We start from the raw sequence: 21,212 nt of genomic DNA, 5'->3' as shown, positions 1-21,212 counted from the left end.
GCTGCCTGCCACCACGCCCAGCTAATTTTTGTAGTTTTTAGTAGAGACGGGGTTTCACCATGTTGATCAGGCTGGTATCAAATTCCTCACCTCAGGTGATCCGCCTGCCTCGGCCTCCCAAAGTACTGGGGTTACAGGCATGAGCCACCACGCCCAGCCCACGGTTAATTTTTGCATTTTTATTAGAGATGGGATTTCGCCATTTTGGCCAGGCTGGTCTCAAACTCCTGACCTCAGGTGATCCACACACCTCAGCTTCCCAAAGTGCTAGGATTACAGGCGTGAGCCACGGAGTTCAAGACCAGCCTGGCCAACATGGTGAAACCCCATCTCTACTAAAAATACAAAAATTAGCCGGTGTGGTGGTGGCTGCCTGTAATCCCAGCTATTTGGGAGGCTGAGGCAGGAGAATTGCTTGAGCCCGGGAGGCAGAGGTTGCAGTGAGCTGAGATCACGCCACTGCACTCCAGCCTGGGTGACAGACCAAGACTCTGTCTCAAAAAAATAAAATAAAATAAAAAATAAGGGGAGGCCAGGCGCGGCGGCTCACGCCTGTAATCCCAGTATTTTGGGAGGCTGAGATGGGAGGATTGCTTGAGCTCAGGAGTTTCAGACCAGCCTGGGCAACATGGTGAAACCCCATCTCTACAAAAAAATACAAAAATTAGCCAAGTGTCGGGTGCATGCCTGTAGTCCCAGCTACTTGGGAGGCTGAGGTGGAAGGATCGCTTGAAGCCAGGATGTGGAGCCTGCAGTGAGCTGTGATTGTGCCGCTGCACTGCAGTCTGGGCAACAGAGTGAAACCCTGTCTCTAAATAAATAAATAAATAAATAAATGGAAATACATTTGCAAGAAAGTAAATACTGAGGGAGTTTGCCTAATAACTGTTCTACAGTAATTTGTAAAATATTTATATTTTTTTGACATGGGAATATCACTCTGTCGCCAGGCTGGGGTGCAGTGGTGCGATAGCTCACTGCAACCTCCACCTCTCAAGCAGTTCTCCTGCCTCAGCCTCCCGAGTAGCTGGGACTACAGGCGTGAGCCACCACACCTGGCTAATTTTTGTATTTTTAGTAGAGATGGGGTTTCACCATGTTGGCCAGGATGGTCTCGATCTCTTGACCTCATGATCCACCTGCCTCAGCCTCCCAAAGTGCTGGGATTACAGGCGTGAGCCACCGTGCCCGGCCCTACCCTTACTTTTAAATGCAAGTTTGCTGCGTATTCAAATCTAGGTTGATAGTCATTTTCTCTCACCACTTTCTAAGGACTCTGTGATTGTACTGGGCATGCCCAGATGATCCAGGATTATCTTCCCATCTCATGAGTCTTATTTTTTTCTGAGTCGCAGCATTGCTATATCACCTAGGCAGGTCCAAAACCCCTGGCTTCAAGCAATCTCCCACCTCAGCCTCCCAAGTAGCTGGGATTACAGCACCCAGCACTCAAGATTCTTTTTTTAAAAGTTAATTTACAGCATGGCACAGTGGCTCATATCTGTAATCCCAGCACTTTGGGAGACTGAGGCGGGTGGATCACCTGAGCCTATGAGTTCAAGACCAGCCTGGGCAACATATTGAGACTTCGTCTCTACAAAACATATCAAAATTAATTGGGTATGGTGGCATGTGCCTGTGGTCCCAGCTACTTGGGAGGATGAGATGGGAAGATCCCTTGAGCCCAGGAGGTCCATGCTGCAGTGAGCTGTGTTCACACCAGGGCGCCCCAGCTTGGGCAACAGAGTGAGACCCTGTCTCAAAAAAAAAAAGATTAATTTGTAATTTAAAAAAAAACAAAAAAACATGTAACTTTACCATTGTGACCACTTGTTAAGTGCAAAGTTCAGTAGTGTTAACTATAGTCACTGCTGTGCGGCAGAACATTTTTATCTTGCAAATCTCAAACTCCGCCCATCGGACCACATCACCCCCCTCCCCCGCCACTGCCTGGCAACCACCGTCCTGTGTTCTGTTTCTATGAGTTCAACTGTGTTCCATGTGTCATATGAGTGGAGTCACACAGTATTTGTCTTTGTGTGACTGGCTTATTTCACTTAGTATGATGTCCTCAAGGTTCACCCACATGGCAGCAGGTCGCAGATGAGTAATAGTCCATTGCATGGCTAGACCGCGTTTCTGCATCCGTTTATCCACTCATGGACACGTGGGTTGCTTCTGTTCCCGCTCAGGATTCCCAGCTTACATCTGCACAGGCCTTTTTGCCCTCTAATGGAACGCATGCCTAGGACTGAAATGGCTGGGTCAGGAAATACAGCCACGCAGTATCCCAAAAGGTTTGTGCCCATTTACACTCCATATACATGAATGAGAATGTCAGTCGCCAGAGCACTTCACCAACACTTGGTATTTTCAGACTTTTCATTTTTGCCAGCTTGGTGGGCATGTTATAGAAGTTGATTCTGGTTTAATTTGCATTTCACTTTTTCCTATATTTATTGGCCAGGTGTTTTTTTTTTTTTTTTTTTTTGAGACGGAGTCTTGCTCTGTCGCCCAAGCTAGAGTGCAGTGGCGCGATCCTGGCTCACTGCAAGCTCCGCCTCCCGGGTTCACGCCATTCTCCTGCCCCAGCCTCCCGAGTAGCTGGGACTACAGGCACCTGCCACCTCGCCCGGCTCATTTTTTGTATTTTTAGTAGAGACAGGGTTTCACCGTGGTCTCGATCTCCTGACCTTGTGATTCGCCCGCCTCGGCCTCCCAAAGTGCTGGGATTACAGGCGTGAGCCACCGTGCCCGGCCTTGGCCAGGTTTTTTTTTTTGTAAGAGACAGGGTCTCACTCCATTGCCCAGGCTGGAGTGCAGTGGTGTGATCATACCTCACTGCAGCCTCCAACTTCTGGGCTCAAGCATTCTTCCCACCTCAGCCTCCTGAGTAGCTGGGACTACAGGCACATTCAGCTAATTAAACGAATTTTGTGTAGGCCGGGCGCGGTGGCTCACGCCTGTAATCCCAGCACTTTAGGAGGCCGAGGTGGGTGGATCACGAGGTCAGGAGATCGAGACCATCCTGGCTAATACTGTGAAACCCCGTCTGTACTGAAAATACAAAAATAAAATTAGCTGGGCGTGGTGGTGGGCGCCTGTAGTCCCAGCTACTCAGGGGGCTGAGGCAGGAGAATGGTGTGAACCTGAGAGGTGGAGCTTGCAGTGAGCGGAGATCGTGCCACTGCACTCCAGCCTGGGTGACGGAGCGAGACTCCGCCTCGAAAAAAACAGACAACAAAAAAACCCCCGGCACTTTGGGAGGCCGAGGTGGGCGGATCACGAGGTCAGGAGATCGAGACCATCCTGGCTAACACGGTGAAACCCCGTCTCTACTAAAAATACAAAAAATTAGCCGGGCCTGGTGGCAGGTGCCTGTAGTCCCAGCTACTCAGGAGGCCGAGGCAGGAGAATGGCATCAACCCGGGAGGCGGAGCTTGCAGCGAGCCGAGATTGCGTCACTGCACTCCAGCCTGGGCAACAAAGCAAGACTCCATCTCAAAAAAAGAAAAAAAAAAGATTGTGTAGAGATGAGGTCTTGCCAGGTTGCCCAGACTGGCGTTAGCTCCTGGTCTCAAGGACGTCCCCCGTCTCAGTCTCCCAAAGTGCGAGCATCACAGGCATGAGCCACCATGCCTGGCCTTGGCTACTTGAATATCCTTTTTTGTGAAGTGTCCATTTAAGTAATTTGCCCATTTTTCTTTCAGACTGTCTGCCTGCCTTATTGGTTTCTAGGGATTCTTTATAAGTTCTTTAATGAGTCCTTTTTTGATACGTGTATTTTGAGTATTCCATCCTTCTTGTGGTTGCCTTTTCAGTCTCTTCATGGTGTCTGTGGATGAACACATGTTTTATTATTTATTTTTTGGGGAGATAGTATCTCACTGTTACCCAGGCTAGAGTGCAGGGGCATGCATGATCACGGCTCCCTGCAGCCTTGAACTCCTGGGCTCAAGCGATCCTCCTACCTCAGCCTCCTGAGTAGCTGGGACTACAGGTGTGCACCACGACAACTGGCTTAGATGTTTTAGTGGTTTTTTTTTGTTTTTTTTTTTTTTTTTGAGATGGAGTTTCGATCTCGTCCAGGCTAGAGTGCAGTGGCGCGATCTTAGCTCACTGCAACCTCTGCCTCATGGGTTCAAGCGATTCTGCCTCAGCTACTCCCAAGTAGCTGGCATTACAGGCTTGAGCCACCACGCCTGGCTAATTTTTGTATTTTTAGTAGAGACAGGGTTTTGCTTGTCTCGAACTCCCGACCACAGGTGGTCCACCCAACTGGGCCTCCCAGAGGGCTGGGATTATAGGCCTGAGCCACTGCACCAGGCCTTTTTTCTTTTGTTTTTTGAGACGGAGTCTCGCTCTGTCACCCAGGCTGGAGTGCAGTGGCACGATCTCAGCTCACTGCAAGCTCTGCCTCCCAGGTTCATGCCATTCTCCTGTCTCAGCCTCCCGAGTAGCTGGGACTACCAGCGCCTGTCACCACGCCCGGCTAATTTTTGTGTTTTTAGTAGAGACGGGGTTTCACCATGTTAGCCAGGATGGTCTTGATCTCCTGACCTCATGATCCACCTGCCTTGGCCTCCCAAAGTGCTGGGATTACAGGCGTGAGCCACCGTGCCCAGCCGCTTTTTTTCTTTTGAGACGGAGTCTCGCTCTGTTGTCCAGGCTGGCATGCACTGTCGCCATCTTAGCTCACTGCAACCTCTGCCGCTTGGGTTCAAGCAATTCTCTTGCCTCAGCCTCCCAGCTAGCTGAGATTACAGATGCCCACCACCATGCCCTGCTAATTTTTGTATTTTTAGTAGAGATGGGGTTTTGCCATGCTGGCCAGGCTGGTCTCAAACTGCTGACCTCAGGTGATCCACCTGCCTCGACCTCCCAAAGTGCTGGGATTACAGGTGTGAGGCACCGTGTCTGGCTAATTTTTGTATTTTTAGTAGAGACAGGGTTTTGCCATGTTGGCTAGGCTGGTGTCGAACTCCTGACCTCAGGTGACCCACCCACCTTGGCCTCCCAATGTGCTGGGATTACAGGCGTGAGTCACTGCGCCCGGCCCATCTCATGATCCTTAATGACATCTGCAAAGACTCTTTTTCCAAATAAGGTCACACTCTGAGGTGAAGGGAGACTGAGACATGGACATGCCTTTCTGGGGTCCCCACGCAGCCTAGGGGGAGGAGGCGGGAAGGCAGATGGGAGTAGCCTCCTAAGGAGCTGTGGGGCCCATCACACACCTTTCAACATGCACACCCTCTGACCTAGAGATTCCACAACTCAGAGTACACCCCAGGGACCTGCAGAGTATACAGACAGACTCAGAGCCTGCCCCGGGGAGCTGTACGGTGTACAGATAGGCTCAGGGCACGCCCCGGGGAGCCGTACCATGTACAGACACACTCAGAGCATGCCCCGGGGACTCGCACAGTGTACAGACACACTCAGGGCACGCCTTGGGGAGCCACACCATGTACAGACACACTCAGAGCCTGCCCCTGAGACCCGCACGGTGTACAGACAGACTCAGAGCCTGCCCCGGGGAGCCGCGCGGTGTACAGACACACTCAAAGCATGCCCCGGGGGAGCCGCGCGGTGTACAGACAGACTCGGCACTCCCCGGGGAGCCGCGCGGTGTACAGACAGACTCAGAGCCTGCCCCGGGGAGCCGCACGGTGTACAGACAGACTCGGCACGCCCCGGGGAGCCGCGCGGTGTACAGACACACTCAGAGCCTGCCCCGGGGGAGCTGCACGGTGTACAGACTCAGGGCACGCCCCGGGGACCTGCACAGTGTAGACACATGTGTTCTCTGGTCCTATAACATGGCCCTATCACTTTAACAAATATGAGAAACAGAAGCTTTCTTCAGGGTCCCCGTGTCTCCCTGCAGACATGGTGGAGCTGCTCCTACTGCAGAACGCACAGGTGCACCAGTTGGTCCTGCAGAACTGGATGCTCAAGGCCCTGCCCCCAGCCCTGCAGGTAGGCTTAGCCCCTAGCAGACCCCAAAGTCAAGGAAACACAGGGTCTGAGTGCTTTTTCCCTCTGGAAATTTCTGCATCTGTGTAGCTCTGAAAGGGCGTTCCTGGCTCAGGTCTGCAGTCAGTCTGGCTGTGAAGCCCCCATCCCCATCGCGTCCCAGCCAGCTGAGGAATGGGTTGCACAATTTGGGACTGGGGAGGGGCCTCCTCTGGAAGGATGCTTAGACCCCTGCCATCCTGCCTATCACACAGAACCCAGCCCCAGTTAGGAACAGGGCGGGAGTGGAGGTGGGGAGCAACCTGGGCCGCATCCTGAGCTGCAGGTGTGTCTGTGGCAGGACCCGCCATGTGTGCCCCCGGGGGTCCCACGAGCTGCCAGGCCAAGGCTGCCCGTCGTGCACCACCACCACCACCACCATGCTGCGTGGCCACCTGGGGCCGCCACTGTCCTCCAGCCCGCCCCCAGCCCGTGGACGCCCGGCCCACCCTGAGTGTGAGTCACAGAGACCCTGGCCGGGGCACCCTCCACCCCCAGGCTTCCTCAGGGCTGTGGGCTGTGGCGGGTCCATGGAAAGGAGCAGGGGGAGACCCTGCTGCCCCCTAGAGTGGCCACGTGAGTGTGGACCGCAGGCCCCTCCTGGGGAAGCTGGGCAGGCTCGCTTTCTGGCCACAGGGCCATTCCAGGGGGCATCCCTTGCTCTGGGACCCCTGCAGTGAGGGGCCTGTGAACCCGCGCAGGGCAGCAGCCCCTCCCAGGGACCCTTCCTTTCCTGTAGTGTGGCGCCGGCCCACCTGGGAGCCTCAGGTCCCCCTCTTCCATCACGGACGTAAAGTTGAGGCCGTGGACACCACCAGACTGATGATCCTGAAATAAAGATTTCATCCGGAAAGAGTTTAAGAAAACCTCAGCTCAGGAACCAGAGTCGGGAAGATCAATAGCTTTAGCCACATGGAATGTAAACATCCTGATGGGAAAAATACCACAAAGTCAAATTTAGTAACTAGGGACACCCGTTTGCCACAGCTGTGGAGCAGACTCCTACTAAAGAAGTAGCAGTGCATGGTTCAATGCCTGTAGTCCCAGCATTTCAGAGGCTGAGGCAGGAGGATCACTTGAGCTCAGGAATTCGAGACCAGCCTGGGTCACATAACAAGACCCCGTCTCTACAAAAAGTAAATTAAAAAAACTAGTCAGGTGTGGTGATATGCACCTGTGATCTCAGCGGTTCTGGGGGCTGAGATGGGAGGATTGCTTGAGCCCAGGAGTTAGAAGCTGCAGTGAGCTGTGATGGAACCGCTGCACTCTAGCCTGGACCACAGAGCAAGCCCCAGTCTCAAAAAATAAAATAAAAAAGTGAAAGAAGCAAGCTGTGTGTCACGTGATCCCTTTTGAGTTTAAAAAAAAAAACAAACGGAGAGTGCTAATGCTATAAATGCAGAAATCTCTACATGCTGGTTTGCACCGCTCTCGTTCCTGTAAAGCAAAGGTGAGTGCTGGGCAGTGGAGGGGCGGCTTCCTGTCCTCAGTTCAGTTTCCTTCTGTGCTCTGGGATTTCTTACCATGCGGATAGGCTACCTTGACTATTTCTTTTCTTTACTTTTTTTGTTACTTTATTTGGTGCAATTATGTTTCTTTGCTCTTTTAATGTTATTTACATATTTTTAAGTATTTATATAAGCTTTCATTCACCCCCCATTAGCACAGATTCCTTCATTCCTGAAGTTCCGCACAAGGAGGAACCCTGTCCCCGTGCTTCCATCCTTGAAAGTTTGCAGGTAGGAGACAGGATGGCCAGAGTTGCCACTGAGCTGCAGGGGCCTCCACTCTGGCTGACCCGGCCTCAGAGCTCCCCAGGGAGAGCCACGTGGTGCCCACATGGATGGACGGGTGTAAGCACCGAAGAGCCCAGCGCAGCTACTGGCAGTAACACTCACTTCTCTCAAAACCATCTTTTCCTGCCTCTTGAAGGTGATTCCAGAGACTCTGTGCTCCCGTTAAAAGCTCAAACCAAAGCTCTGACTCCGTTTCCTCTTTTCAGAGTGACTTTCTAGCATGGCATTTCTCTTTCCTTCTATTAAATATTTCTCAACCGAACTTTTCATACAACAGAGGGAAGAAATGTCACAGGAAGTGGTGGTCTTTGGATGGCCTGGTCTTCCTGGGTTCACAGGGATGAAGGGCTCTGGCGTCCCGAGTGTCCGGTTAGGGCACAGCTGGGCTGGCTTAGCCTTGACTGGCCTGCAGGAGGGGTGGGGTCACGCCTGAGGGTGGGGCAGGGGATGAGTTCACCCCCATATGCAGTCCCCCCTTGGTCCACCTTGGTCCCCCTGGGTGGGCTGAAGAGCTCAGAGCAGGCCCTGAAAGTGGACTTGGGCTGCTTGGCAGGGGTTTGGGGGTCTGGGTGCCTGGTACCTGGTAGTTAGGAGTGGGGGCTTCTCATGGCCACACCTCCTTGCCTGTGGTCAGGAGAGCGGGGCGGGGTGTGGTAGGTGGGGGTTCAGGGCACACTGTACACACCTGTACACCTGATAAGGTGGGTGACACTCATTGAGAGAGGTTGAAGATGACCCAGGGACCAAGGCAGCACATACGCGTGGGTCAGAGCCCCCACGGGGCCAGCAGATCTGCAGATTTAATGCAACTCCAGTCAAGAATCCAGATTCTTTCTGGCACGCGAGGAGCTGAATCTGGGACACATACAGAAGGTGAAGGGCTGGGTGACTCCGGGAGCAGAAGGATGAGGAGGGACCTGCTCTGATGATCCTGTGGCTTGCAAGAGGGTCCAGAATCAGGACAGTGTGACTGGGGACAGGCTAGGCAGTGGTGACCCGTGAGCCCCCACTCCCAACTCCCAAGTTCCTAGAGTAGGACACTGCCCTGCATGGGTAAGAGGTGATGCTACTGCTGCCTGGGCCACGGGTGGCTCTTCCTCAGGTTTAGGTCAGTAGGGCATTTGCTCACATTCCCTAAAGAAAGAAAGGGTTGGGGCCAGGCACGGTGGCTCACACCTATAATGCCAGCGCTTTGGGAGGCCCAGGTGGATCGATCACTTGAGTTCAGGAATTTGAGCCCAGCCTGGCCAACATAGTGAAACCCTGTCTCTACTAAAAAATACAAAAATTAGCCAGGCGTGGTGGCACACACCTGTAGTACAAGCTACCTGGGAGGCTGAGGCAGGAGAATCACTCCAAAAAAAAAAAAAAAAAAAAACATGATTGAGCTGGGCACGGTGTGGTGGCTCACACCTGTAATCCCAGCACTTTGGGAGGCTGAGGTGGGCAGATTACTTGAGGTCAGGAGTTCAAGCCTAGCCTGGTCAACACGGTGAAACCCTGTCTCTACAAAAACACAAAAATTAGCCGGGCGTAGTGGTGCACACTTATAGTCCCAGCTGCTTGGGAGGCTGAGGCAGGAGAATGGCTTGAGCCCAGGAGGCAGAGGGTACAATGAGCCGAGATTGCACCTCTGCACTCCAGCCTGGGCAACAAAGCAAGACTCTATCTCAAAAACAAAACAGGCCAAGCACGGTGGCTCACGCCTATAATCCCAGCACTTTGGGAGGCCAAGGTGGGCGGATCACGAGGTCAGGAGATGGAGACCATCCTAGATAACACGGTGAAACCCTGTCTCTACTAAAAATACAAAAATATTAGCCAGACGTGGTGGCGGGCACCTGTAGTCCCAGCTACTCGGGAGGCTGAGGCAGGAGAATAGCATGAACCCAGGAGGCAGAAGTTGCAGTCAGCTGAAATCATGCCACTGCACTCCAGCCTGGGCAACAGAGCGAGACTCTGTCTCAAAAACAAAACAAAACTAAAAAAACCAGGGTTGTGTTCAATAATACATATAAGTACTTCCAACCAGTAATACCTCCAAATCAAAAAAAAGAAAAACCAGTAAAAAGGGCAGAAGACACAAGCAGTCCCTTACAGCAGAGGGGATGAAGAGAGAGGCCGGGCGCAGTGGCTCACGCCTGTAATCCCAGCACTTTGGGAGGCCGAAGCAGGTGGGTCATGAGGTCAGGAGATCAAGACCATCCTGGCCAACATAGTGAAACCCTGTCTCTACTAAAAATACAACAACAACAACAAATTTGCTGGGCGTGGTGGTACATGCCTGTAGTCCCAGCTACTCGGGAGGCTGAGGCAGGAGAATCGTTTGAACCTGGGAGGCAGAGGTTGCAGTCAGAAATCATGCCACTGCACTCCAGCCTGGGCGACAGAGTGAGACTATGTCTCAAAAAAAGAGAAAAGAAAAAAAAGATGAAGAGATAGCCTCATTGACGGTGGGACACATGGCAGCCCCAGCACACATCAGAGACCCTGTCCACCAGAGGGCTGGGACCACCCAGGCTGGGTCTGGGCCCCAGGGTCACTGGCTGTGGGCTGCTGGGGGCACTAGTGGCCCAGCTCTGCAGTCGTGTCTGGGCACTACCCAGTAAAGCCAGACCCCCACGTCTTCAGCCCCCAGGAATTCCCAAGAAGCCCTGAGTGCCGCAGGATGTGAACAGAGGCTCCTGGGGCTCGGTTCTAACAGCAAACAGGAACCTCCAAAATCCCGCCCACAGCTGGCAGGTCTCCAGGCCTCTCAGTCTCTTAAGGGCTTTTGAATGTGAATCCCAACTGTGTGCTCTTGTTACAAGCTTGGATTAAAGCTGACTCCGTTTTCTATTTTCACCAGTACTTTTTCGACATTAAGCTAGTTCCACGGTAAACAGAACGCTCTCCATGGAAGGGCGCGGTGGTGCAGCGACTTCAGGAACAGAGGGGCCTGGCCTGTGTTCCTAAGGGGACAAGTCCAGGCTAAGACAGGACGCAAGTCCAGTGGGAAGGCATTTTCATGACCCTAAATCATTTTACAGGACAAACAGATGATCAGAACTGTAGTAGCCCCAGGTTTTAGGGCTCACGAGGGTCTCTGAGGTGCCGCTCCGAGGCCTCGCCATGACCCGGCTAGAGCGGTGTCGGTGGCCGGGGGGCCGGGTCGGGAGGCCCGGGGGGAACCAGCGCCCTCGTGACGCGCTGCCCTGATGAAGACGCGTGCGCTGGCGCTGAAACGCCAGGGTTTACTCGAATATCCGAATACTCAGGAGGTAAAGCAGGAAATACGGACGCAAGAGCCTTTTCTATGGAAGGACGGGCTGCAGGACCCAAACCCCTCGAGCCCCTTCCTCTCCAGGGGCGCAGGCTCCGGGCAGGGACCCCCGGGAAGGGCGCAGGCTCCGGGCAGGAACCCCCGGGAAGGGCGCAGGCTCCGGGCAGGGACCCCCGGGAAGGGCGCAGGCCTCGGCAGGGACCCTGGAAGGGCAGGCTCCGGGCAGGGACCCTGGGAAGGCGGAAACGGCAGGGACCCCCGGGAAGGGCGCAGGCTCCGGGCAGGGACCCCCGGGAAGGGCGCAGGCTCCGGGCAGGAACCCCCGGGAAGGGCGCAGGCTCCGGGCAGGGACCCCCGGGAAGGGCGCAGGCTCCGGGCAGGGACCCCCGGGAAGGGCAAGAGGCGAGCGCTGCGTGGTGCTCCCAGGCGGGGGCCACGCGTTCCCGGAACTCCGGACGCCCTCTCGATGCCACGGCTCGGAACCGTCTTATTTACACTAATGAAAAACACCCGATGTGCTGTGAAAGAAATGAGAGGAAGTTCCCCCCGTATATTCATTTGTTATTTAACTGTGTGGGACCCCGGCTCCCCGCAGCCTCCACCCCTCCCCCGTCCTGCTTTCAGCTCCCTCCGAAGAGGTCCCGGGTCAGGGGCTGCAGCCGGGTCCCAGTGCGTCGGCCCAGCTCGTCCAGCACCGCCTTCTCCTTCTGGAACATCTGGAAGGAAGGAAGCGCGCTGGGCCCTCCCCAGGGAAGGGGTCCGCGCCCCACTCTCAGGGGTCGCCTCCTCGGGACGCCCCTCCCACAGGGTTTGGGGGAACCTGGCCGCCCGCGCGGCTCTAGCTCAGGCCGAAGGGCGGGACCCGCCTCCTGGCATCTTCACCAGGACCTGAGCTCAGCCAGTGCCCGAACCGCCACAGGCTGGGAGAAGAAGCGGGGCTGCAAGAGGGAAGGGGAGCGCGGGAGGGGGAAGGAGGGAGGGGGAGGAGCGCTCACTGCAACCTCCGCCTCCCGGGTTCAAGCGATTCGCCTGCCTCAGCCTCCCGAGTAGCTGGGATTACAGGCGCCCGCCACCACGCCCGGCTAATTATTGTATTTTTAGTAGAGACAGGGTTTCACCATGTTGGCCAGGCTGATCCCGAACTCCTGACCTCAAGTGATCCACCCTCCTCGGCCTCCCAAAGTGCTGGGATTACCGGCGTGAGCCACTGCCCCCAGCGAACTTTTTCTTTTTTTAATGAAAAAGGTTTTTCATGACTTTCACAGAAGCGGATGGTTTGCTCGCCAACACAGGATTGTGTGCGCGTTAACCATGCGGACTGGAGCCCGCGTGGGCCTCTGTAGACAGAGCGCCTGGGCCTGGGGGAAACCAACCTTGAATTCACTTCGTGCAGAGCTCCCGCCCCCGCCCCGGGTCTGGCCTAGTCTCTAGCTGACTGGAGGTTTTTGACCAAGCACCACTTGCTAGTGTCAGCTCTGGCTCTCGGCCTCTGCACACAGACCGCTTTTCTTAGTGAACACATTCAGCTGGAAGTATCTGGGGAGCCCGGTGTTGAAAGCAAGCATCTGAGTCATTTTTCCAAGGGCAGGTCTGAGGTCCAGTTTCTGCGGGGGTGGTCAGGATGGAGGGTGGGGGCTGGCAGGGGCCTGGGGCAGCCTCCTTCCCCCACACACCCCCTGGGTAGCAGGAGGATGGGCTCCTTACCTGTTGCCACTCCGCCTCCGTGCTGTGTGTGAAGCCCAGCAAGTGACAGAGTCCGTGGGTGGCCGTCACCTGTCAGAATAATTTCAAACCGGCTCAGAGGATGACCCCACAGGAAGCTGCCCCTTCAGGGACACCCCAGGGCCACAGGCTGCTCTTGGTGTGTGGCTGCAGGACCCCAGGGCTGCTGTGAGACCCCCGCGCAGGAATCACAGGCACTCGGCCTCAGCTCCCTTCCATCTAAAACGGAAAGCAGGCAAGCCCCTTTCAGACTCTTTTTTTTTTTTTTTTGAGACGGAGTCTCGCGCTGTGTCACCCAGGCTGGAGTGCAGTGGCGCGATCTCGGCTCACTGCAAGCTCCGCCTCCCAGGTTCACGCCATTCTCCTGCCTCAGCCTCCGAGTAGCTGGGACTACAGGCGCCCGCCACCACGCCCGGCTAGTTTTTTGTATTTTTAGTAGAGACGGGGTTTCACCATGTTAGCCAGGATGGTCTCGATCTCCTGACCTCATGATCCACCCGCCTCGGCCTCCCAAAGTGCTGGGATTACAGGCTTGAGCCACCGCACCCGGCCCAGACTCTTTAGTCAATGTGGAGTGCTGTTCCGCCGCACTGTGCTGGGGGAGGGCCCCCAGGATGGAGCTGTCCAGCCACAGGAGTAATGGACAAGGAGGGTGGATTATGAAGAAGTGAGGAGGGGTGGGTGCCGCAAGGTTGGGGGTTACTGGGGCACCGGCTGGGGTGGCCTCCCTGCCCTAAGAGGGACGAGGCAAGGGCACAGTCCACACCCCAGGCCCAACCCCCAGGAGGGGCAGTGCCCCAGTTAGAGGGCGGGGCCTCCAGTGGCCCCTGATTTTACTGAACACTGTGGGTAGAGCTTTGGTGCACAGGCAGCACAGGGAGTGGAGAAGAGGTATGAAGGCACAGGGGAAGGGAGGTGCAACTGCTGGTGACTCGGGAAGACCCACATTTACCATGTCCTCCTGGAGACAGGGCTGGATTAAAGCCCACAGGGGAGGGGCACCCAGATGGAGCCCAGAGCTGGGGGAGGAGGAGGAAGAGGAGGGAGGGCCTGTGGACCCTGAGCAGGCACAGCACCAAGGGGGCTTATGGAGCCACATGGGCCACAGGGGTAGCACTCCCCTGGGGTTTGGGTGGAGGGAGGAGGGAGACCTGGGAGGGGGGTATCCTTGGGGCTGGTGTGAGGTGCCTGGAGACATGAAGGACAAAGCGGGGTAGATGGAGGGTGCAGCTGAGAGCCAGCCCTGAGCAGAGCTGTCCTGGCCTGTGGCCATGATGATGGGGGCCTGGGATAGTGGGCTGGCCCTCCATTCAGGTTAATAGGGAGCCCCACGGAGAGGGCTCTGGGCCCGAGGAAGAAATGCCAGGGGCAGACCAGGGAACAGAATCTCAGGAGGTTTGGGGAAAATGGAAGCAGATGTCCACATGCCCCCCACAGTTGCTGGCCACAGAGATCCCAGGGCTGAATCTCGGGCTGGGCCACTTCCTGTCACTCTCAGAAGCTTCCTCTTCACCAGCAGGGTATGTGTGGCGGGCACGTCCCACCCAGGTCTGGGGGGAGCAGTTGGCGCCCAGCCCAGGTTCCTGTGTGGCCGTCCCAGCCTTTCACGCTGGGTCTGGCTGGGAAGCTCTGCTTCAAACCACACACATGCACTTGGATCCCCAAGGACGACTCAGGGCATGGCTGTTCAGTCAAAGGAGGCCAAGTCAAGTATGATTCACTCATACATGGCTTTTCAGAATACCTTTTGGTTTTTTTTTTTTTGGCATCAAGCTGCTGAAACCACCTGTGCAAAGATGATGACAGTGAGAGAAGTCTGGCACAGCTGACTCCATCTCAGTCCTGGGCACAGGCCGAGCTAACCACAGGAGGAATTTAATCTAGAGTTTAACTTGCGTGGCTGACTCCACCTCGCTTCTAGTCTCACAGGTTGGCTGTCCCCCCTCAGTCCTGGGTACAGGCCAAGTTAACTATGGGAGGAATTTAATCTAGAGTTTAACTTTAAATCAGGAATAGTAATCATCCCTCCCTAAAACGAATCCCCTCCTTGCTCAGGACCGAAACCACCTCTGTAAAGCTAGTGAAGGGCCACAAGATGAGGACAACGGGAGGGGCCTGAATTCTGCTCAGATGTAGGTGTCCTGAGGAGAGCCAGCCAGCAGCTCTTCTTCCCCAGCTTGCCTTGCTATAATTCCTTGCTGCTCAGGAGTCATGCAGCCAGAGGTCACAAGATTTGTGACTGCCCCAATTGCTCCCCAATAAGATAACGTCAATAGTAGAACCTAAGAATGGTCTTTTGGGACGTTTTTCAGACTTTTGAGTGCTGGCAACCTACAGACTCCACCTGGACCTGAGACTCATGACTCAGCTGATCCTGTGGCTCCACCCAGAGGAAGACTCAGCGGACAAAAATCATTTACACCCCATGGTCTGTCCCCAACCAATCAGCAGCACCCATTCCCTAGCCCCTGCCTGCCAAATTGCCCATGAAAACCCTAGCCTCTGAGTTCTCTGGAAGATTGAATAATAACTCGTCTTTCCACTTGGCTAGCTCTGTGTTAAACTCTTTCTCTACTGCAATACAACGGTCTCAGTGAATTGGTTTTGTCTGTTCAGTGGGCAGGAAGAACCCATAGGCGGATTACACTGAGGAGTAACAGATCTGGAAGGTGGTGGAGGCTCCAACCGCTGTACTTCTGGCAGCTCGGAAAGAAGCTGATCCAGCAGGTCTGGGTTAGCTCAACATAGTCTGCTGTACTCCAGAGATACAAGCTGAGAAGGCTTCTCTGGGAGCTTCTGTGTTTCCACAGCGTGTTCTCTCTCTCCTCCAACTGTCGCATGAGGCATGCAGTTCCTACCCAGCCTGGGTGCTCCTCACACCCTGCTTATGGGTTCTTCCCCCAGTGGCCCTTATGGTACCCATGGACACACAGGATGCAGGGCTGTGATCTCGACCCCTTTGCATGGCCCATGTTCCATGCGCCAGGTTATATGATTTCAGCATCCCCGCTTACAGTCAGGACGTCATTGTAATCTTCATCTTCTTTACACTGATGGAAGATATACTCCACTCCTAGGAAAATGTCTCCCAAATTGTAGTCATCTGGAAAATCAGGCAGGGGAAATTCACCTGCTTTCAGATGCTAAAAAATGAGGAAATGCAGACTTAGAGAACAGGAATCGTAACCCAACCACAGGTTGACAGGTTTCATCCTGGTTATTCCCAAGGCAAATAAGCACTTGCTCTCTGACCAAATCACTTTTTTTTTTTTTTTTGAGACGGAGTTTCGCTCTTGTTGCCCAGGCTGCAGTGGAATGGCACAATCTTGGCTCACTGCAACCTCTGCCTCCTGGGTTCAAGCGATTCTCCTGTCTCAGTCTCCTGAGTAGCTGGGATTACAGGCGCATGCCACCGTGCCCAGTTTATTTTTGTTATTTATTTTTTTGAGACGGAGTTTTGCTCTTGTTGCCCAGGCTGGAGTGTCCACCTCCTGGGTTCAAGCGATTCTCCTGCCTCAGCCTAGCGAGTAGGTGGGACTACAGGTATGCGCCATCACGCTCGGCTAATTTTGCATTTTTAGTAGAGACTGGGTTTCTCCATGTTGGTCAGGCTGGTCTCAAACTCCCAACCTCAGGTGATCCACCTGCCTTGGCCTCCCAAACTGCTGGGATTACAGGCATGAGCCACCGCGCCTGGCCTAATTTTTGTATTTTTTAGTAGAGATGGGGTTTCATGGGTCAGGCTAGTCTCGAACTCCTGACCTCAGGTGATCTGCCTGCCTCGGCCTCCCCGAGTGCTGGGATTACAGGCGTGAGCCACTGTGCCAGCCACCCAAATCACTCGAAAGCTGCATGTCTAAGGCCAGGGTAGCAGCTGGGTCTGTGGCAGGGTGGGTTGCCCAGCCAACTGTACACAAGTGCCCTGAATTGTTTCCATTGTGAAAATCATCAGAATAGCCAGGCATGGTGGTTCATACCTGTAATCCCAGCACTTTGGGAGGCCAAGGTGGGCAGATCACGAGGTCAGGGGTTTGACACCAGCCTGACCAACATGGTGAAACCCCGTCCCTACTAAAAATACAAAAATTAGCCAGGTGTGATGGCACGTGCCTTAACCCAGCTACTCGGGAGGCTGAGGCAGGAGAATCGCTTGAACCCGGCAGGCAGAGGTTGCAGTGAGCCCCTACACTGCGCCATTGCACTCCAGTCTGGCTGACAGAGCAAGACTCCGTCTCAAAAAAAAAAAAAAAAAAAGGAAGTTGTCAGAATCAAAATAGAGCCATTAGGGTTATACAAACAAATAAAAAAACCTGACAAATAGAACTAGGGAAAGCTATGAAGAGAGGATTCTCATACTTTCATACCTGATAACAAAAACTGTCAGTAAAAACTGCAAAAACTGCAACAAAGGCCATGACAACCTTACACAAACACAAAATGCAACCTTGCACAAAGGCTATAACAACTTTACACACACATACACACAATGCAACCTTGCACAAAGGCTATGACAACCTGACAACCTTACACACACACAGAACTTCTGCAAGGATAATCAGCCTAGCAACTGCCTTTCCAACCTTGGACGGGCATTAATCTTGTTATTGATCTTTGTAACCAAGGACCATTATCTCAAAACAATTATTTTTTCCTTTAAAAACCTTTGCCAGGCCGGGCTCAGTGACCCACGCCTATAATCCCAACACTTTGGAAGGCAGAGGCGGGTAGATCACCTGAGGTCAGGAGTTCTAGACCAGCTTGGCCAACATGGTGAAACCCTGACTTTACTAAAAATACAAACAAAAAAAAAAAAAATTAGCCAGATGTGATGGCGGGCGCCTGTAATCCCAGCTACTCAGGAGGCTGAGGCAGGAGAATCGCTTGAACCTGAGAGGTGGAGGTTGCAGTGAGCCGAGATTGCACTCCAGCCTGGGTGACAGACAGAGCAAGATTCCGTCTCAAAAAAAAAAAAAAAAAGAAAAGGAAAAAAAAAACTTTGCCTTCCTTTACCTCCTTGAATATGCACAGTCTACTATGGCATGTGGTATGTGTATTTTCACTGCAATGCTCTATCCCAAATAAACATCCTTTTCTTTAAAAACCTGTTTGTTGTTTAGGTTGATATCACCTTGTCATATGGCTTTTCATTTCTTTCATCCCTCCCAATGCAGAATCACACAGATCCACAACCTCTACAGAGTTAAACCATCACATGAACACGATTGTATATTTCTGTTCTTTCTACTTGGTATTTTGTCCTAAAGAGTCTTTCACATTTTCCACATAAAGACTATAAAGACCAGCCCACTTAGTTAAGGACTGTTCACACTAAGTCAGTCACCTATGGCTGGATATTTAGGGTGCTCCTTTTATTTTCCTATTATAGAAAACAGTAACTTTTCTTTTTTGGGGACAGGGTCTCACTCTGCGGCCCAGGGTGGATGGAGTGCAGAGGTGCAATCTTGGCTCACTGCAGCCTCAGTTTCTTGAGCTCAGGCGATCCTCTCACCTCAGCCTCCTGAGTAGCTGGGACTACAGGTTTGCACACCACCATGCCCAGCTAATTGTTGTTTTTATTTTTTGTAGAAACAAGGTTTGACTATGTTGCCCAGACTGGTCTTGAACTCCTGGGCTCAAGTGACCCTCCCACCTTAGCTTCCCAAAGTGCTAGGATTATAGGCCCAGCCAATAAATTAACATTTTAAGACATTTTTACATGATTCAGCATTTTCTTTCTTTTTTTTTTTCCTTTGAGACGGAGTCTCTCTCTGTTGCCAGGCTGGAGTACAGTGGCGTGATCTCAGTTCACTACAACCTCCGACACCCTGGTTCAAGCGATTTTCCTGCCTCAGCCTCCTGAGTAGCTGGGATTACAGGCATGTGCCACCAAGCCCAGCTAACTTTTTTTGTATTTTTAGTAGAGACGGGGTTTCACCATGTTGGCCAGGATGGTCTCGAACTCCTGACATCATGACCCACCCACCTCGGCCTCCCAAAGTGCTGGGATTACAGGCGTGAGCCACTGTACCCTGCCTCTTCTGTCTTTTGGTTTATTGTCTTGGGTGTGTCACTACTGGACTAAAGGATACGTCTGTTTGAAATGCTCTTGGAGTAGATTTGCCAAGTTGCTTTCCCAAAGGATTGCTCCAATTCCTGCTGCTACAATGTGGGAAGCCTTGAATGAAGTCAAATACAGAATGTAGATAATAACCTGACTGCTATCACATCGAGTTTGTTGGAAATATTTACCCCAGTCTGTTACTTTCAGTGTTGTTTTGATTTTTCCAATGTGCACATATTCATTAACGAATCCCGCTTAAAATTGCAAAAATATTGCAGAAGCACTTTGCTTCTCTCTTTTAATTCACTGAGAGCATTAGGAGGGGAAGGGGGTGGCCGCTAGTCACCTTTTTCTTTTCTTTTTTTTTTTTTTCTGAGACAGAGTTTCCCTCTTGTTGCCCAGGCTGGAGTGCAATGGTGCGATCTCGGCTCACTGCAACCTCCACCTCAGGGGTTCAAGCAATTCTCCTGCCTCAGCCTCCCAGGTAGCTAGGATTACAGGCACACTGCGCCCCCTCCCCCCCCCCACACCCAGCTAATTTTTTGTGTTTTTAGTAGAGGCAGAGTTTCACCATGTTGGCCAGGCTGATCTCGAACTCTTGACCTCAGGTGATCCACCTGCCTTGGGCTCCCAAAGTGCTGGGATTATCAGCATGAGCCATCACGCCCGGCTGTTACCTTTCTTTTTCTGCTGGCTTACCGGTGTAATTGTGGCCTCTGGGTGACGGCCATCGATCAGTGGAGGCTGAATATACTGCTCTCTCTACTTTTGTGTATATTTGGAAATTTTCAAACTTAAAATTAAAAATCATGTCTGTAATATATATACTTATATGCGCCACAGAGCCTAGCCTATAATTAATACAGGAAATTTAGGCTGGGCGCCGTGGCTCACGCCTGTAATCCCAACACTCTGGGAGGCCGAGGCAGGCAGATCACCTGAGGTCAGGAGTTCAAGAGCAGCCTGGCCAACATGGTGAAACTTCTGTCTCTACTAAAAATATCCCCCCCAAAAAAATTAACCCACTTTGGGAGGCCAAGGCGGGCGGATCACGAGGTCAGGAGATCGAGACCATCCTGGCTAACACGGTGAAACCCCGTCTCTACTACAAATACAAAAAACTAGCCGGGCGCGGTGGCGGGCGCCTGTAGTCCCAGTTACTGGGAGGCTGAGGCAGGAGAATGGCGTAAACCCGGAAGGCGGAGCTTGCAGTGAGCCGAGATCGCGCCACTGCATTCCAGCCTGGGCGACACAGCAAGACTCCGTCTCAAAAAAAAAAAAAAAAAAAAATTAGCCAGGTGTGGTGGCCCACATCTGTAGTCCCACCTACTGGGGAGGCTGAGGCAAAAGAATCACTTGAAGCAAGCAGGGAGGTTGCAGTGAGCCGAGATCGCACCACTGCACTCCAGCCTGGGTGACAGAGCAAGACTCCGTCTTAATTAAAGAAAAAAAAAAAAAAAAAAAAAGACAGGAAATTTACTCTGGGAAGGTAGGCTAGACAAGAGGAACCCTTTTTTTTTTTTTACCTCATGAAATGGAAAAGAAAGCACATCGGTTGGGACATTTCTACCTCTGTAGATTCTATTAATGTGCTGAATATTCTTGTTGTCAACACAGATGATCCCCAGGTCAAATTTCTGCACTCCTAAAATCCTCCTTACAATCTCGATCTTACTGCGAAGTGGCGCTCTCCTGATGGGGATGACTCGCTGCAGGTTTCTAATCACCAAACTCATTTCACGAAGAATAACCAGCCCTTTAAAAATGTCTGCAACGGAACCTGGGGTTAAAGTGTAAGAGAAGACCAATCAGTACAAATGATAACACATTCTGTAAAAATACACATGCACACGCAATCAAATCACTTTATTTGGTGGAACTGATTAAAAAATCTTAAGGTAATTTACATTTACCACAAGGAGGATGCAACAACGAGGGGCTATGGAAGGACGCCGCGGAATCAGGCCAGGACTCCAGGCGGGCGGAGCGGAAGGAGCGGTTCCCAGAGAAGGGACAGGTGCACTGTGCGCGCGGGGCGAGGCGCGCGAGAACGCGGCGGGGTGCGGGGGAGGGACGCGGCCGGCGAGGGACGCGGCGGAGGAGGGAACGGGCTGGAATGGGGAGCACAGAATGGGGGACACAGGTAAGCGCTGGGGCCAGGTCCTCTGGGGTCTGGGGCGCCCGCAGACCGACGGGGGTGAATGCGACGCTCTCGCTTGGGAGACTAGAAACCCGCCCAGACGTACCGATGTCTGGACCCGGCAAAAGGCGCGACAGCGGGCGGACCCTGCCGACCGGAAGCCCCGCCGCCGAGCCGGTTGGGGAGAGCGGAACCGGATCGCAGCGGGCGGGG

The 21,212-nt window shown here is 53.1% G+C and overlaps 2 protein-coding genes and 1 long non-coding RNA gene across 19 annotated transcripts in view; 2 read left to right on the top strand and 1 right to left on the bottom strand.

Moving 5' to 3' along the window:
• C4H21orf58 (chromosome 4 C21orf58 homolog) overlaps positions 1-7,389 on the top strand; it is a 24,131-nt gene extending 16,742 nt beyond the window's left edge. Inside the window, 3 exon segments of the mRNA XM_009202088.2 lie at positions 5,891-5,982; positions 6,320-6,474; positions 6,758-7,389. Of these exon segments, the coding sequence (XP_009200352.2) occupies positions 5,891-5,982; positions 6,320-6,472 (245 nt within the window). The 3' untranslated portion in view covers positions 6,473-6,474; positions 6,758-7,389.
• Positions 6,610-21,212, bottom strand: YBEY (ybeY metalloendoribonuclease). 17 transcript variants are annotated; one of them, XM_009202081.4, is made up of 6 exons: positions 21,106-21,212; positions 20,386-20,639; positions 15,813-15,941; positions 12,781-12,849; positions 8,500-8,606; positions 6,610-6,846 (listed from the first exon to the last, which is right to left on the bottom strand). In XM_009202081.4, the coding sequence occupies exons 2-6, from the start codon at positions 20,593-20,595 to the stop codon at positions 6,801-6,803; spliced, it is 561 nt and encodes a 186-aa protein (XP_009200345.1). In that variant the 5' UTR covers positions 20,596-20,639; positions 21,106-21,212; the 3' UTR covers positions 6,610-6,800. The 17 variants fall into 17 exon arrangements, with proteins under 17 accessions (XP_009200345.1, XP_009200349.1, XP_009200344.1 ...); XM_009202080.4 differs by lacking the exon at positions 6,610-6,846 and adding an exon at positions 7,481-8,220 and having other exon boundaries at positions 20,521-20,639; XM_009202078.4 differs by lacking the exon at positions 6,610-6,846 and adding an exon at positions 7,482-8,220 and having other exon boundaries at positions 15,813-15,901; positions 20,430-20,639.
• On the top strand, positions 10,889-15,340 carry LOC110742752. The gene is made up of 2 exons (XR_002520776.2): positions 10,889-11,074; positions 15,111-15,340. It is a non-coding gene; the product is annotated as an uncharacterized LOC110742752 (long non-coding RNA).

This window comes from Papio anubis, chromosome 4 (genome assembly GCF_008728515.1).
Source record: "Papio anubis isolate 15944 chromosome 4, Panubis1.0, whole genome shotgun sequence".
NCBI classification, from domain to species: Eukaryota; Metazoa; Chordata; class Mammalia; order Primates; family Cercopithecidae; genus Papio; species Papio anubis.
The sequence above is the reverse complement of the archived record's forward strand: the minus strand, read 5'-3'. Positions and strand labels throughout refer to the sequence as shown.

Bases quoted from the DNA above. Each gene is read 5' to 3' on its own strand.
- YBEY (XM_009202076.4), bottom strand. From the start codon at position 20,595: ATGAGTTTGGTGATTAGAAACCTGCAGCGAGTCATCCCCATCAGGAGA. The intron at 12,850-15,812 runs GTAAGCGGGGAT...TTATTCTGACAG, and splicing joins ATTACAATGACGTCCTGACT to GTGACGGCCACCCACGGACT. The intron at 8,221-8,499 runs GTGTGTACAGTG...CCCCTCCTGCAG, and splicing joins CCACCTTATCAGGTGTACAG to GCCAGTCAAGGCTAAGCCAG.